The sequence below is a fragment of the Anastrepha ludens genome, chromosome 5 (assembly GCF_028408465.1).
Source record: "Anastrepha ludens isolate Willacy chromosome 5, idAnaLude1.1, whole genome shotgun sequence".
Taxonomy (NCBI): Eukaryota; Metazoa; Arthropoda; class Insecta; order Diptera; family Tephritidae; genus Anastrepha; species Anastrepha ludens.
The window spans coordinates 54,362,688-54,374,715 of record NC_071501.1 but is presented as its reverse complement, the minus strand read 5'-3'; the positions used below and the strand labels follow the sequence as shown (position 1 = coordinate 54,374,715).

At 37.6% G+C, this 12,028-nt stretch overlaps 1 protein-coding gene across 2 annotated transcripts in view; it reads left to right on the top strand.

Annotated features, from left to right (window-relative positions):
- LOC128863373 (E3 ubiquitin-protein ligase CHIP) overlaps positions 1 to 6,736 on the top strand; it is a 30,992-nt gene extending 24,256 nt beyond the window's left edge. For both annotated transcript variants that reach the window (XM_054102501.1, XM_054102500.1), the window contains exons 6-7: positions 2,365 to 2,421; positions 6,396 to 6,736. In XM_054102501.1, coding sequence (XP_053958476.1) covers positions 2,365 to 2,421; positions 6,396 to 6,638 — 300 coding nt within the window. In that variant the 3' untranslated portion in view covers positions 6,639 to 6,736. The remainder of the gene's footprint in view (positions 1 to 2,364; positions 2,422 to 6,395) is intronic.
- Positions 6,737 to 12,028: the final 5,292 nt, after the last annotated feature.

Genomic DNA, 12,028 nt, shown 5'->3' with positions numbered 1-12,028 from the left:
AGCTTTCCGTCGCTCAACTGGTCATCTTTTGGCAACGCGCTTGCAGAAAATTAGACTCGACAGATGCAAGCAGCTTCTTCGGTGGCACGCGGACAACGGCCATGAGAATAATCGTTGCACAGATGAGAAAATGTTCACTGTTGAAGATGTTTTTAATAAGTAAAACGACAAAATCTATGCTAAAACTTCCGAAGACTCAGAAAGCGTTGTTCCAAGGGTTCAAGGGTTCTTAATTTCTACGAAAAAGGGATAAAACCGGGGCAAAAGTGTACCAGGAGGATATCTTAGAAGGCGTGGTCAAACAGTTGAACAGTACTCTGTTGAATGGAGAGCGTTGGATCTTCCAGCAAAATTCCACTTCAGCCCATAAGGTGGAAACCATCCAGCTGTGGCTAAAAAACAATATTCCTGGGTTCATAGCCGCAGATGATTGACCGTTTGGAAGTCCAGATCTGAATCCATTGGACTAAAGTTTGTGGTCAGAATTGGAGAATATGGCCTGTCGAAGATATCACAGAAGTTTGAAGAGTCCAAACAATCTTTGGGTGGATGGTTCCATGGAAACCATGCGATGCAAAGCCTGTATGGCTTCATCGTTTGAAACCTGGCGTAAAAGCAAAAGGTGGCCATTGGCTCGAATGAAAATTACATTTTTTTAATATTTACATGATTAAATACAACTAACTTCATTAAAAAAAGTATTATAATTTCATATGTATAACGCACGTAACTTATAGCAGGATTAAAAAAAAAAAAAAAATAATTGGCGCGTACACTTCTGTTAGGTGTTTGGCCCATCTCCTCCTCCTATTTGTGGTGTGCGTCTTGATGTTGTTCCACAAATGGAGGGACCTAGAGTTTCAAGCCGACTCCGAACGGCAGATATTTTTATGAGGAGCTTTTTCATAGCAGAAATACACTCGGAGGTTTGCCATTGCCTGCCGAGGGGCGACCGCTATTAGAAAAATGATTTTTATTAATTTTGCTTTCACCGAGATTCGAACCAACGACCTCTCTGTGAATTCCGAATGGTAATCACGCTCCAACCCATTCGGCTACGGCGACCGCCAATTCGGCTACGTATATGCTAATTTTTTCTAATGAGTAACCTTCATTGTTTTTGTAAAGACAACGCCATCATTATCAATTCGCACAGCGAAACACTTATCTTGTTGATTGAGTAATGACGTTAAGCTTTTGTTCTGGGTATAAGAAAGATTTGTAGGTTTCTGCGTTGTCCCTATGAGTTTCAGTAATTTCTCTGTTTGTATTTAAATGGACTCTAAGTTTCGTCACTGCGCGTTATGCACTGCGCCTGCATTCCAATAAACGTATAGTATATATATCCAAATAAAGGCAAAAGGTCAGTTCTCGAAAATCTGGAGTATTAAGATTTTTTCACATGAACAGGCTATGCTGCAAGCTACGAGTATGCAAATCCGAAGGTGCAACACAAAAATATTATGTGCAATTAAGTTTTACTATAAATTTAGCTAACAAAATTAAAAAGGGTGGTTAACTTTCAAGGGCCGGTGTTGATTTTGAATAAAATACAATTTTTTTAGGAAATTATTGTCATTTCTCTTTATTATGATAATATTGGTATGGTTCAATTACGTATAGAACAAAATATCCATCCGATGGTCCAAATGTTCGATGACGCTGAGGCATAATTGAGGTTCTATGCCGTTAATGTGCCGAATTATCTCATCCTTTAGCTCTTGAATTGTTGCTGGCTTATCGACGTACACTTTTTCTTTCAAACAACCCCAAAGAAAGAAGTCCAACGGTGTCAAATCACATGATCTTGGCGGCCAATTGGCATCGCCGCGACGTGAGATTATTCGGCCATCAAATTTTTCGCGCAAAAGAGCCATTGTTTCGTTAGCTGTGCGACAAGTGGCACCGTTCTGTTGAAACCACATATCGTCCCCATCAATATCTTCCGATTCGGGCCATAAAAAGTTCGTTATCATCTCACGATGGCGAACACTATTCGCAGTAACTGCCTGACCGGCCTCATTTTGGAAAAAATACGGCCCAATGATGCCACCGGCCCATAAACCGCACCAAACAGTCACTCTTTGTCACTGAAGATGATTTTCTTTGATATGCATTTTGATTTGAACGCCCGTTTTCATAATAAGCCTGAATAACTTTAACGCGCTGCTCGATTGTGTATCTTTCCATGGTTCAAATTGAGTTAGTGTGAAATTGAAAAATGTCAAATGAAATGCAAAAAATAACTTGACGTTTAGGTGTGGTTCACATCCAACATCGGCCCTTGAAATTTAACCACCCTTTATTATAATAAACGTTCTTGTAAACATAAACATTTATCTATACTTTAAATTATACTTTTAGGATGATCACATTAAAGAGCTAAACAATATCTTTGCAAAAGTTGATGACAGAAGACGGGTAAGTTTCTATATGTTATATTATTTTTATTATTAGGCTACTGCGCTTGGGAACCGAAAGAGATCTATTGTGTAAAGCCCGCTGAGGTACCTTAGGCTTTTTAAAAATTTTAGCACATTCTAAAATCGGCAGATGAGACATGATTGTCCCGTTTTTAGCTAGATGGTTCTCTATTTCATTTCGTTCATGCTTAGGAGCCCAAGAACACACCATAAGAGCACACGTAAGGGGAGAGTTGGGAATGTTTTCATTGCTCCTGTTATACCGAAACAGACGAGGCGGTACAATTTGTTGAGTTCAGTTACCGCCTTTCGTTGCTTAGGTGACTATAGGTTTAACAACTGTAGTGAAAAGCCTTGTGCAGGTAAAGAGTGCTCTTGTGGCTTTTGCAGTCATTTTCTCAAGTTCCAAGTGAGAATTTTATCTTCAAATTTTATATAAAATTTTATTGTATTAAGGTCTTGTTTGAGTAAGTAATATTTTATAGAGTGTGAGTAGCAAAATGTAAACTGCCGATTGATGTGACCGGGATGATCGTGACAACTGAATTGTGGCAATAATTTGCTTGACCCTTCAAAATATACTTGAAACCATAAACGCATTTGTTTAATCTCCAAATTTTATTCGAATCAATACATATATGCTAACAATTATTACAGTCATCGAAGCACCTTTTAAACGCATTTGAAGAGATCTTCTTCAGCTCCTTCAGCGAATTATCATTAATGGCCTCTATCAACTCAAAGCGGCGTCCGCGGAGTGACAATTTAAGTTTTCGGAAATGGAAAAAATCACAGGGAGCTAAATCCGATGAATGCGGTGGTTGTTCGATGATATTTGTAGAGGTTTTGATTGAAAAAATGTTTACAATATGAGCCTTGTGAGACGGTGCGTTATCATGGTGCAAGATCCATGAGATTTCTTTACACAAATTCGGCCGTTTCCCTAGCACATCCTCTCTCAAACGTCGCATAACTTCCAAATAATATTCTTTGTTTACCGTACAACTTTTTGGAACGAATTCCGAGTGCACAACACCATGATAATCAAAGCAAACGAGTAGCATGACTTTCACATTTGACTGGCTTTGACGTGGTTTTTTGGGTTTCGGCTCATGTGGATAGCGCCATTCAGCCACGTCAGCCGCCTGTAAACTGGTTTGCATGTCCAACTCTTATACCCACGTCTCGTCACCTGTTATGATGCGCGGAATAAACGTTGGGTTGGAATTCACTTGTTCAAGCATGTCTTCAGCCTTGTCTTCCGATGAATTTTTTGAAAGAAATTCAAATCTCTTGGAACGAGTTGAGCAGCCACGCGTCTCATGTCGAATTGATGGTGTAAAATGTTGCAAATTGTTTCATGAGACAAGCTAATGTCACGAGCTACCTTCCTCAAACTTAAATTATGGTTTTCCAGCACCATTTCCTTGACTTTGTCGACGTTTTCATCCGTTGAAGACGTTGATGGGCGACCAGATCGGGGCATATCTTCCACGACTTCTCGGCCCTCTGCAAAATCCTTTTGCCTCTCGTAGACCCGTGTTGTTGGTAAAGTACACTCGCCATAGGCTCTCTTCAATTTGATAAAATTTGTTAGTTTTTTTTTTTACTTTGCACAAGGTTTGAAACTTTTTGATGAATAAAAATCTCGACCAAAATCCCTTAAGCGGCTATCGCGCGAACCAAGAAGAAATATCTGAAATTTATAAGCACATCTCAAGACTTATAAGGATTTTTTAAGACCCATTTTTGTTCCATTAACTTTGCGCCCTTTTTATGGATACATATTTTTCCTTCATTTTACAAATATTGGCCAAGAGTCCATTTTTATATTAAAAAAGCGACCAAGAAAATAAATAGAAATATTAGCACCGTGTAACATTATTTTCGTTCATATCACGATAGATAAAATTCAATGATTTTTTGCACCCAAATGGTACCAACGATTCATAGAAAATTTATGTGCGATTGATTAAAAATATAAAACGCTACCTCCGATTTTTAATACCTGGTTCGCGCTTTTCCTAGTCATAAATAAGTTAAAATTGAGAAGGCATTCTATACAAAATAATATTTTCCAGATTAATATTTATTTAAAAAAAAAAAACGAAGATAAGATAAGTATAATTAAAAACAAATATAGTCTTCCTGAGATTTTTAAATCTATGCACAATTAATATGTATGTGTGCATATATGCTTGAATATAAACGAATGAGATTGAAAACATACTTCCTTCGAGCCATACAATAGATATCGGTCTAGTTAAGAAAAAAACTGCATTCTCAAAATTTGGAAATTATCCTCGAAAGCTATACTTAGGGCCGAAAAACCATTTTTTCGTAGGTTGAAACATATAAAGGGTGATTTTTTAAGAACAATAATAAAGTTTTTCAAAAAAACACACGTAAAATTTAGAAAAATGCGTGAAATTTTTATTTAAATCGATTGTACAGTCCATATAATTTAATGTTTGAAGATTATTTCATGCAAATGTTGACCGCGATTGCGTTTCAAATGGTCCATCCGCTTAGTCCAATTTTGGCATACGCTTTCCAATGTTTCGGCCGGTATCTCACATATAAATGCTTTAATGTTGTCTTCCAATGCGTTAATTGAAACAGGCTTGTCTGAATAAACATGAGCATTAACATAGCCCCACAAAAAATAATCTAAAGGCGTTATATCGCACGATCTGGGTGGCCAATTGACAGGTCCCGAACGTGAATGTTCACCGAACTCGCCTCTCAACAAATCCATTGTTACGCGTGCTGTGTGGTATGTGGCACCGTCTTGCTGAAACCACATGTCATGCAAGTCAAGCTCTTGCATTTTGGGCAAAAAAAAGTTGGATATCATTTCACGGTAACGCTCACCATTCCCAGTTACGTTACGATCCAATGATACCTCCAGCCCATAAACCGCACTAAACTGTGACCTTTTCTGGATACATTGGTAGCTCTTGCAATTCTTCTGGCTGATCTTCATTCCAAAATCGACAATTCTGCTTATTTACGTACCCATTGCTCCAAAAATGTGCTTCGTCGCTTAACGCAATTTTTCGATAAAAAAGTGGATCTTCGGCCAACTTTCTAAGAGCCCATTCACCAAAAACTCTGCATTGCGGTAGGTCGTTCGGCTTCAATTCTTTCACACCTAAATCCTTTCGCAAAATTTTCCACGTTTTTGAGTAACAGAGACCCAATTGCTGCGAACGGCGACGAATCGATAATTGACGGTCATCATTAACACTGGCCGATACAGCTGCGATATTTTCTTCAGTTCGCACTCTACGTAAGCGTGTTGGTGGTTTGATGTCCAATAATGTAAATTTGGTTCTAAATTTAGTCACAATAGCTCAAATAGCTAATGGAAGAAGCGCGCGATAAACTTTCTTAACAGAACACGCTTTTTTTATAATAAAATTCAATGATTTGCAAGCGTTGTTCGTTTGTAAGACGATTCATGGTTAAATTATAGACCAAACTGAAGATGTTTGACAGTGAAACAAAACACGAAACGTGCGTTAGCTGTTTAAACCAACTGTTTAAAAAGATAATAGCTAAAAAATCACCCGTTATAATATATCGTGAGGAATGTCAAAGCTAGAAGTTAACATAAAATACATTTAAAAGTTTTTAGTATAATAACTGACTACAAAATACCGTTGATTTTTGGCAATTTTTGTTACTGGTTGTTATATAGAAAAATTCTGGTTAAAAAGCAGAAAGCTTGGATCAAATTTTGTGCAAAGTTTGAAACTTTGCGCTATATGGTTTTTATTGTATAGGAATAGTAAAGTAAATATGGTAATAAATCGTGCCTATGGCTTTGCTTTATTTCATCTGAAATATTTTCCTTTTTAAAGTTTTGTGGGACATTTAGTTCTTGTGTGGAAATATCATTGATTAATTTTACACCTGACTTATATCCAATTTCTTTTGTTTGCTTTAATCTTTTCTATCTCTTTACAGAAACGTGATGTGCCAGATTATCTGTGTGGTAAAATCAGTTTTGAAATTCTCACCGATCCTGTGATAACACCATCCGGCATTACATATGAACGTAAAGATATTGAGGAGCATTTGCAACGAGTAGGTCACTTTGATCCAGTTACTAGAGTTAAATTAACACAAGACCAACTCATCCCCAATTTTTCGATGAAAGAAGTTGTCGATTCATTTATTGCCGAAAACGAGTGGGCTTTAGACTTCTAAAAATAATAAATCTCTGTATGTATTACTCGTACTATCAGACTATGGAAAAGAAAACATAATTTTAAGTGTAAAATAAAGAAATCAATATAAAAAGACAATGAATTCTCCTAACCCTTTTTTAATCATACGTACACGCTGAAGCATGGATTTGGCCGTCGCTTATCCGGATGACATTGCATTAACAGCATTGGGTAAGCATCTCCAAGTTTTGAGCGAAGTATTACAAAACGCTCTCTGCATTGTGTATAACTGGTCTAAGGAGAGTAGATTGAAAGTCATCAGCACAAACGAAATGGTGGTATTTACAAGGAAATATAAAAATCCGTTTCTTGGGCCTTTCACTAAGTAGTGTGAGACTTACACTTGCTACCGAGGTAAAGATCCTTGGGATTATTCTAAACCATACACTTGACTGGAACCGAAGCATTGAAAGTAGGCCCAGGCGGTAGATGGTATCCAAGAACAAACTGAAGAGCTGCAAACTGAAAGAGCGCTGTTCCATAATTCCACCAAGGCTCTTGAGACTATATAGGGGGTAGACTTATGCCCAAACGGATGGTAGAACAACGGGCTTCGAGGCCTAAGTAGGCCTCTCTACATTCTCATAGAGAGTGGCACCCATCGCAAACCTAACCTAGCCTAACTAATGCCAAATTTTTCGATGAAAGAAGTCGATTAATTTGTTGCCAAAAGCGAGTGGGCTTTAGACTTCTAAATATCTGTATGTATGACAGACTATGAAAAGAAATCTAGTTTTAAATGTAAAATAATGAAACTAATGTCAAAACCATTAAATTTTCATACGCTTTTTTTATGCAAACGAACGTGCACTCAATAAATACCGCGGTGTTGCAGCCGAGACTAAAAGATATTCTACATCATTTATTTAAGAGAGGTGGATGATATGATATGATTATACGTTCGTCTTATTTGATTCCATGTAGCACCGTTACCTACATGATGTAGATAGTCAATAGAGTACGTCATTTGTTTTTTTTTTTGTCGAGCTAGATCAAAATAAATAAATTGCACAACAAAGAACCGTTCTGTACTATAACATAAATCAGATTATACAACATTCATATGTTGCGGCACATCGTTAAATCTATATCTAAATGTTGAAAGCGGAAGAGATTTTCCTGGGGCTCTGAGTAAGTATGCACTCTTGTAAATACTATTATACTAATACGTCAACGTTTATGGTACAATACATATCATAGACAGAAAAATATCTTGCAAGTGAAATGCGGTATCAAGTCGAGCCCGAAGGAGAGAGAAAACATTACTTCCCCGAATAGGGTTAAAACCCCACATAGTAAACCAGAGTATCTATTCATCAAGTGGTAGGCAAATTTATAAGGTCCGTAGTCAAACTTCATTAAAAATGTGTTTGTTTTAATCTTTCATTTATTGCATATGTAACAATAGCCGTGTTTTTTACTCTGAAATCTGAATTTTTAATTTAATTTATTTGATATAGCAAAAACTTGCCAGATGTTATTTTAATGCACCAACCTAACAAGAGGGGAAATTTCTGTGCACATGTTACAAAAATGGTGATGAAAACATACACGAATACTTAGTATGCAAATCATTACTTGTCAATCAAACTGGCTAGGGAGGAGTCCCGAATTAAAACCATCATCGGGTAATGGACAAGGATAGGATTATTACTCCAGGTGGAACCCACACAATTGGCAATCCATTACCAAAGTCTCTCAGCTATAAGAGCGAAAGCGCATTCTGGAGGAGACGGGGGGTTGTTATCGCAATTTCCTCTTCTTCAGAGACACAGAGTCGTTTGGAGGCGTGCGTTGTGAAGCCACTTCGATGGCGGCCACCTTCCAAGGAAGCCGGGATATTGAAGAACGTGGCAAGGAGGGGAAGGAGAAAACGGTTGACAAGGTTCGAGCATATTCAAGGGTTGTGGCCAAGCCATCCTATATCGAGAAGGCTGCTGGTCCACGACCTGTGGCTGTGATCGGTAAACTGGGGCCTGACCATCAGCTGACTGATGCAGAAATCAAATACTTTAAAAGTCGACTAATGCGTCGGGTTATTGCCTCCGCCATTTGCTTATTTTCCTTACGATGCTCTGGAAGCGTCCCCACCTGGGAAGGCTACCAGTCTCGTGAGGTTCTGTGAGAGGCTTAATCTGAGCTTTGTTCTCTGTTGCGATGGACGAGGCTCTAGTTGTTCGAGTTTATCGCTTCCTCTTGCCTAAACAGACATTACAAGGCCACACAGTCTACGTTTGTAACTGCTTGACTCCATGCCATCAAGATCCGTACTTGAAAAGAGATCAAGTGTAGTCCTGTCAAAGCCTCAATTATGGCTAAAGTCTGAAAATGGTGTCTACATGGAATCCGGTGGGACAAAACTAAACTTTGCTCTTGGTTCGCAGGCATCTGTGTTTCAAGCGGTGGTGTATGTTGTTCAAGAAGCGATGAACTTTGTTGTGGAAAACAGATGGAGTGGCAGACCTGTATGTGTTTGCAGCGATAGCAAAGCTACGCTCATGGCCTTAGACAGCCCTACAACCACTTCAAGGGTAGTTGAGTTCCATAAATCCAGGCTGAACTATGTCGGTAGACATAATATTCTGATGCTACTATGGGTTTCGGGACACGTGGGTATCGCGGGTAACGAGCTCTTTGACTCTTTAGCTAGGATGAGCTCTGAGTACAACTTCTTGGGCCCGGAGTCTTTTCTGCCACTCCCTTCTGCAGCCATCAAAGTCACGATTAGCAAAATGCACAAAATGGATTAGATGGACAAAACTGATGTTACCTGCCATGTCCGACTGACTGTCGCAGATACTCCTGTCATTAAGCAGAAGGGACTGTAGGCAGCTGGTTGGACTGATGACGGGCCACTTTCTATGGGCGAAGCACATGGAAGAGGTAGGCATCTCAGACAGTGTACTCTGCCCAGCATGTGGTGTGGAGGATGAGATGGCGGACTAGTTTCTGTGCGTCTGCCCGGCATTCACTCGAATCAGGATTGAGGTCTCCCGAATGCAGTACAATGGATTTAATGTTGTCTGAGTGTTCTACTTGCTAGTCTGTTCCGACAAAAAAAAAACCAAATTTTAAGTCTAAATGCTTTGTGCATAAACTAGCTTCGATTGGGATTGGAAGCCAACATTACTAAAGTTATTCACGAGATACCGACCGAAGTCCTCCGGCGAGTCATTCAAAATTGGTGTTTACGGATGATCGAATTACGGGGCAGTTGCAACATTTCAAAGGGATTATCTTTAAAAAATAAATGTCATAAATGGTTCTACACAAAAATAACAAAGATTGCCTAATCAATTTGAATTCTCGTTGTTTTATTAAAACAACGTAAAAGCCGATACCTCTAAATTGATCATCCTTTATTATATTTATGATTTAAGTTTTTGAAATACTTTCTATTGACTAGTTGGCTAAACTTTCGGTAGATACAGTGGGGTGTGAATCACCCAAAAAAATATTTGATGTTTGTTTGTTTCTAACATCTGGAAATATAACGTAGCTGTATTTTAGCAACTACGAATTCATGCAGTAAGTCCTCAGTAGTTGGTGCGTACCGAATTTATGCAGAGCTAAAAAAGTGATTGGGTGAAATTTACAGTGTGTAGTTCGCGTACTTTTGTTTTGCATATACACTCAATGTCAAAAGAAAGTTGACACCACATATATTGATAAGTCTAGGACACTATCATCGTCTTCAAAATCAATTAGTGTATCATCAAAATCAGACAAAAAAATTTCCACCTCACTTTCTTTAGAGGCCATTATTGCTCTAAAAAAAATCACTCTTATAGAAATGGAATTAAAAGAGATAAAAATTCACCTTTGACAAAACTAAGCTATATGTACATACATGCACGTACATGCTGTTAGCGTTAAGGAAAAGTGTGCTCCACATATTGATAAGTTTTGACTTTTTTTTTTATAATTAACTAGCTGTACCCGGCGCGCTTTGCTACGCCAACAACTAAAATAAATTTGAGAAAACTAACTTTAAAGAAAAATCAGTACACAAATATTCAATGCATTCTAAACCATTTTATTGATTTTGTTTATTTCGAAAAAATCGGTTGAACGGGACAGAAGTTGCTACTCTGCAGCGCCACCTGGTGCCGAGTGGCAGCAAGGAGCATATTCTACTAACCTTCTCCGTGGAAAAATACATATATATACCAATTTTTATAATAATCGGTCCAGTAGTTTTTGATTTCATCGAGGACATACAGACAAACATTCATTTTTATATATAGATTTTATACAAAAATATAATTCATACTAATACAAAAGCCATATACAGCAACTAACTAACTAATAATTCACTATATAGTTTTTATTAATTTGCTTTTTTTATTGTGTTCTTACTACCTAATTTTGGCTTATATAGTTTTCAAAGTCCAAGATAGCTTTTCGATAGTTTAGAAAGATTTATTTATGTGAATAAAATCCATGTAGTTTATTATATTACCTGATATCTTAAATAAATAAATTGAATTAAGCAATTCATTTTAAATTGATTTTAACTAAATACTTACGAAAAAGGTGCAAATAAACTCTTTTACTCTGTAGAAAAAAGTTTATGAAATGGGGTGAAATTTAACCCCAGTGTATCGTTTAGGTCAAACAAAAAACAAAAAATTGGTGTGCCTATCGAAGGTTAATTATATGCAAAAAAGAAGGCAGTCAACGATTTTCATCGGCGATAATAAGCACAGCTCTTTCTACTAGTGTATAATAATAGTATTCATAATAGAGAATCTTACATTATAGTACCTCAAAAAGAGGTAAAATAAGTGTAAAAATGTAATAAAGTAAACATTGTCATAACAAACCTCAACAATCTGAAAGATCGATTATATACCAACCGCTGAAAGTTTGATACGAAAATACTCAAGTACTTACTTGTAAATGCGCTATTTCCAACCACTTTTCAGTCACGGTATTTGCTGCTTTCCAAGTAAATACATACCGATTCAGTGGCGCGCCCAAATGTTTTTATTGGCACATTGAATATGAATGTTCCACATCCAATGAATGAAGTTTATTGGCCCAAACACTCACTCGAGACAACTAGATCTACTCACACATGCACAACTCATATTAAAAATTGAATTCAGCAGTGGAACTTGTTGCTTTATTTAAAAGCTCAGATTTGCTTTTTTTCATTCGCCGTATACACCCGAAATGACGAAAATTCGTTCTAACCGCACTATCGTTGTATGCTTTTGGCTCCACTTTTAATGTCGGCTGTGCAACGTAGTTCGTCCTTTTCTCTCTCTTTTCTACTTTCTATTGTTGATTTAGCGCCGCCACCTTTAATGAATGCACCTTTGTATAAATATCCAGCTTGTATTTTTTAAAGCCTGCTGTTCGCAG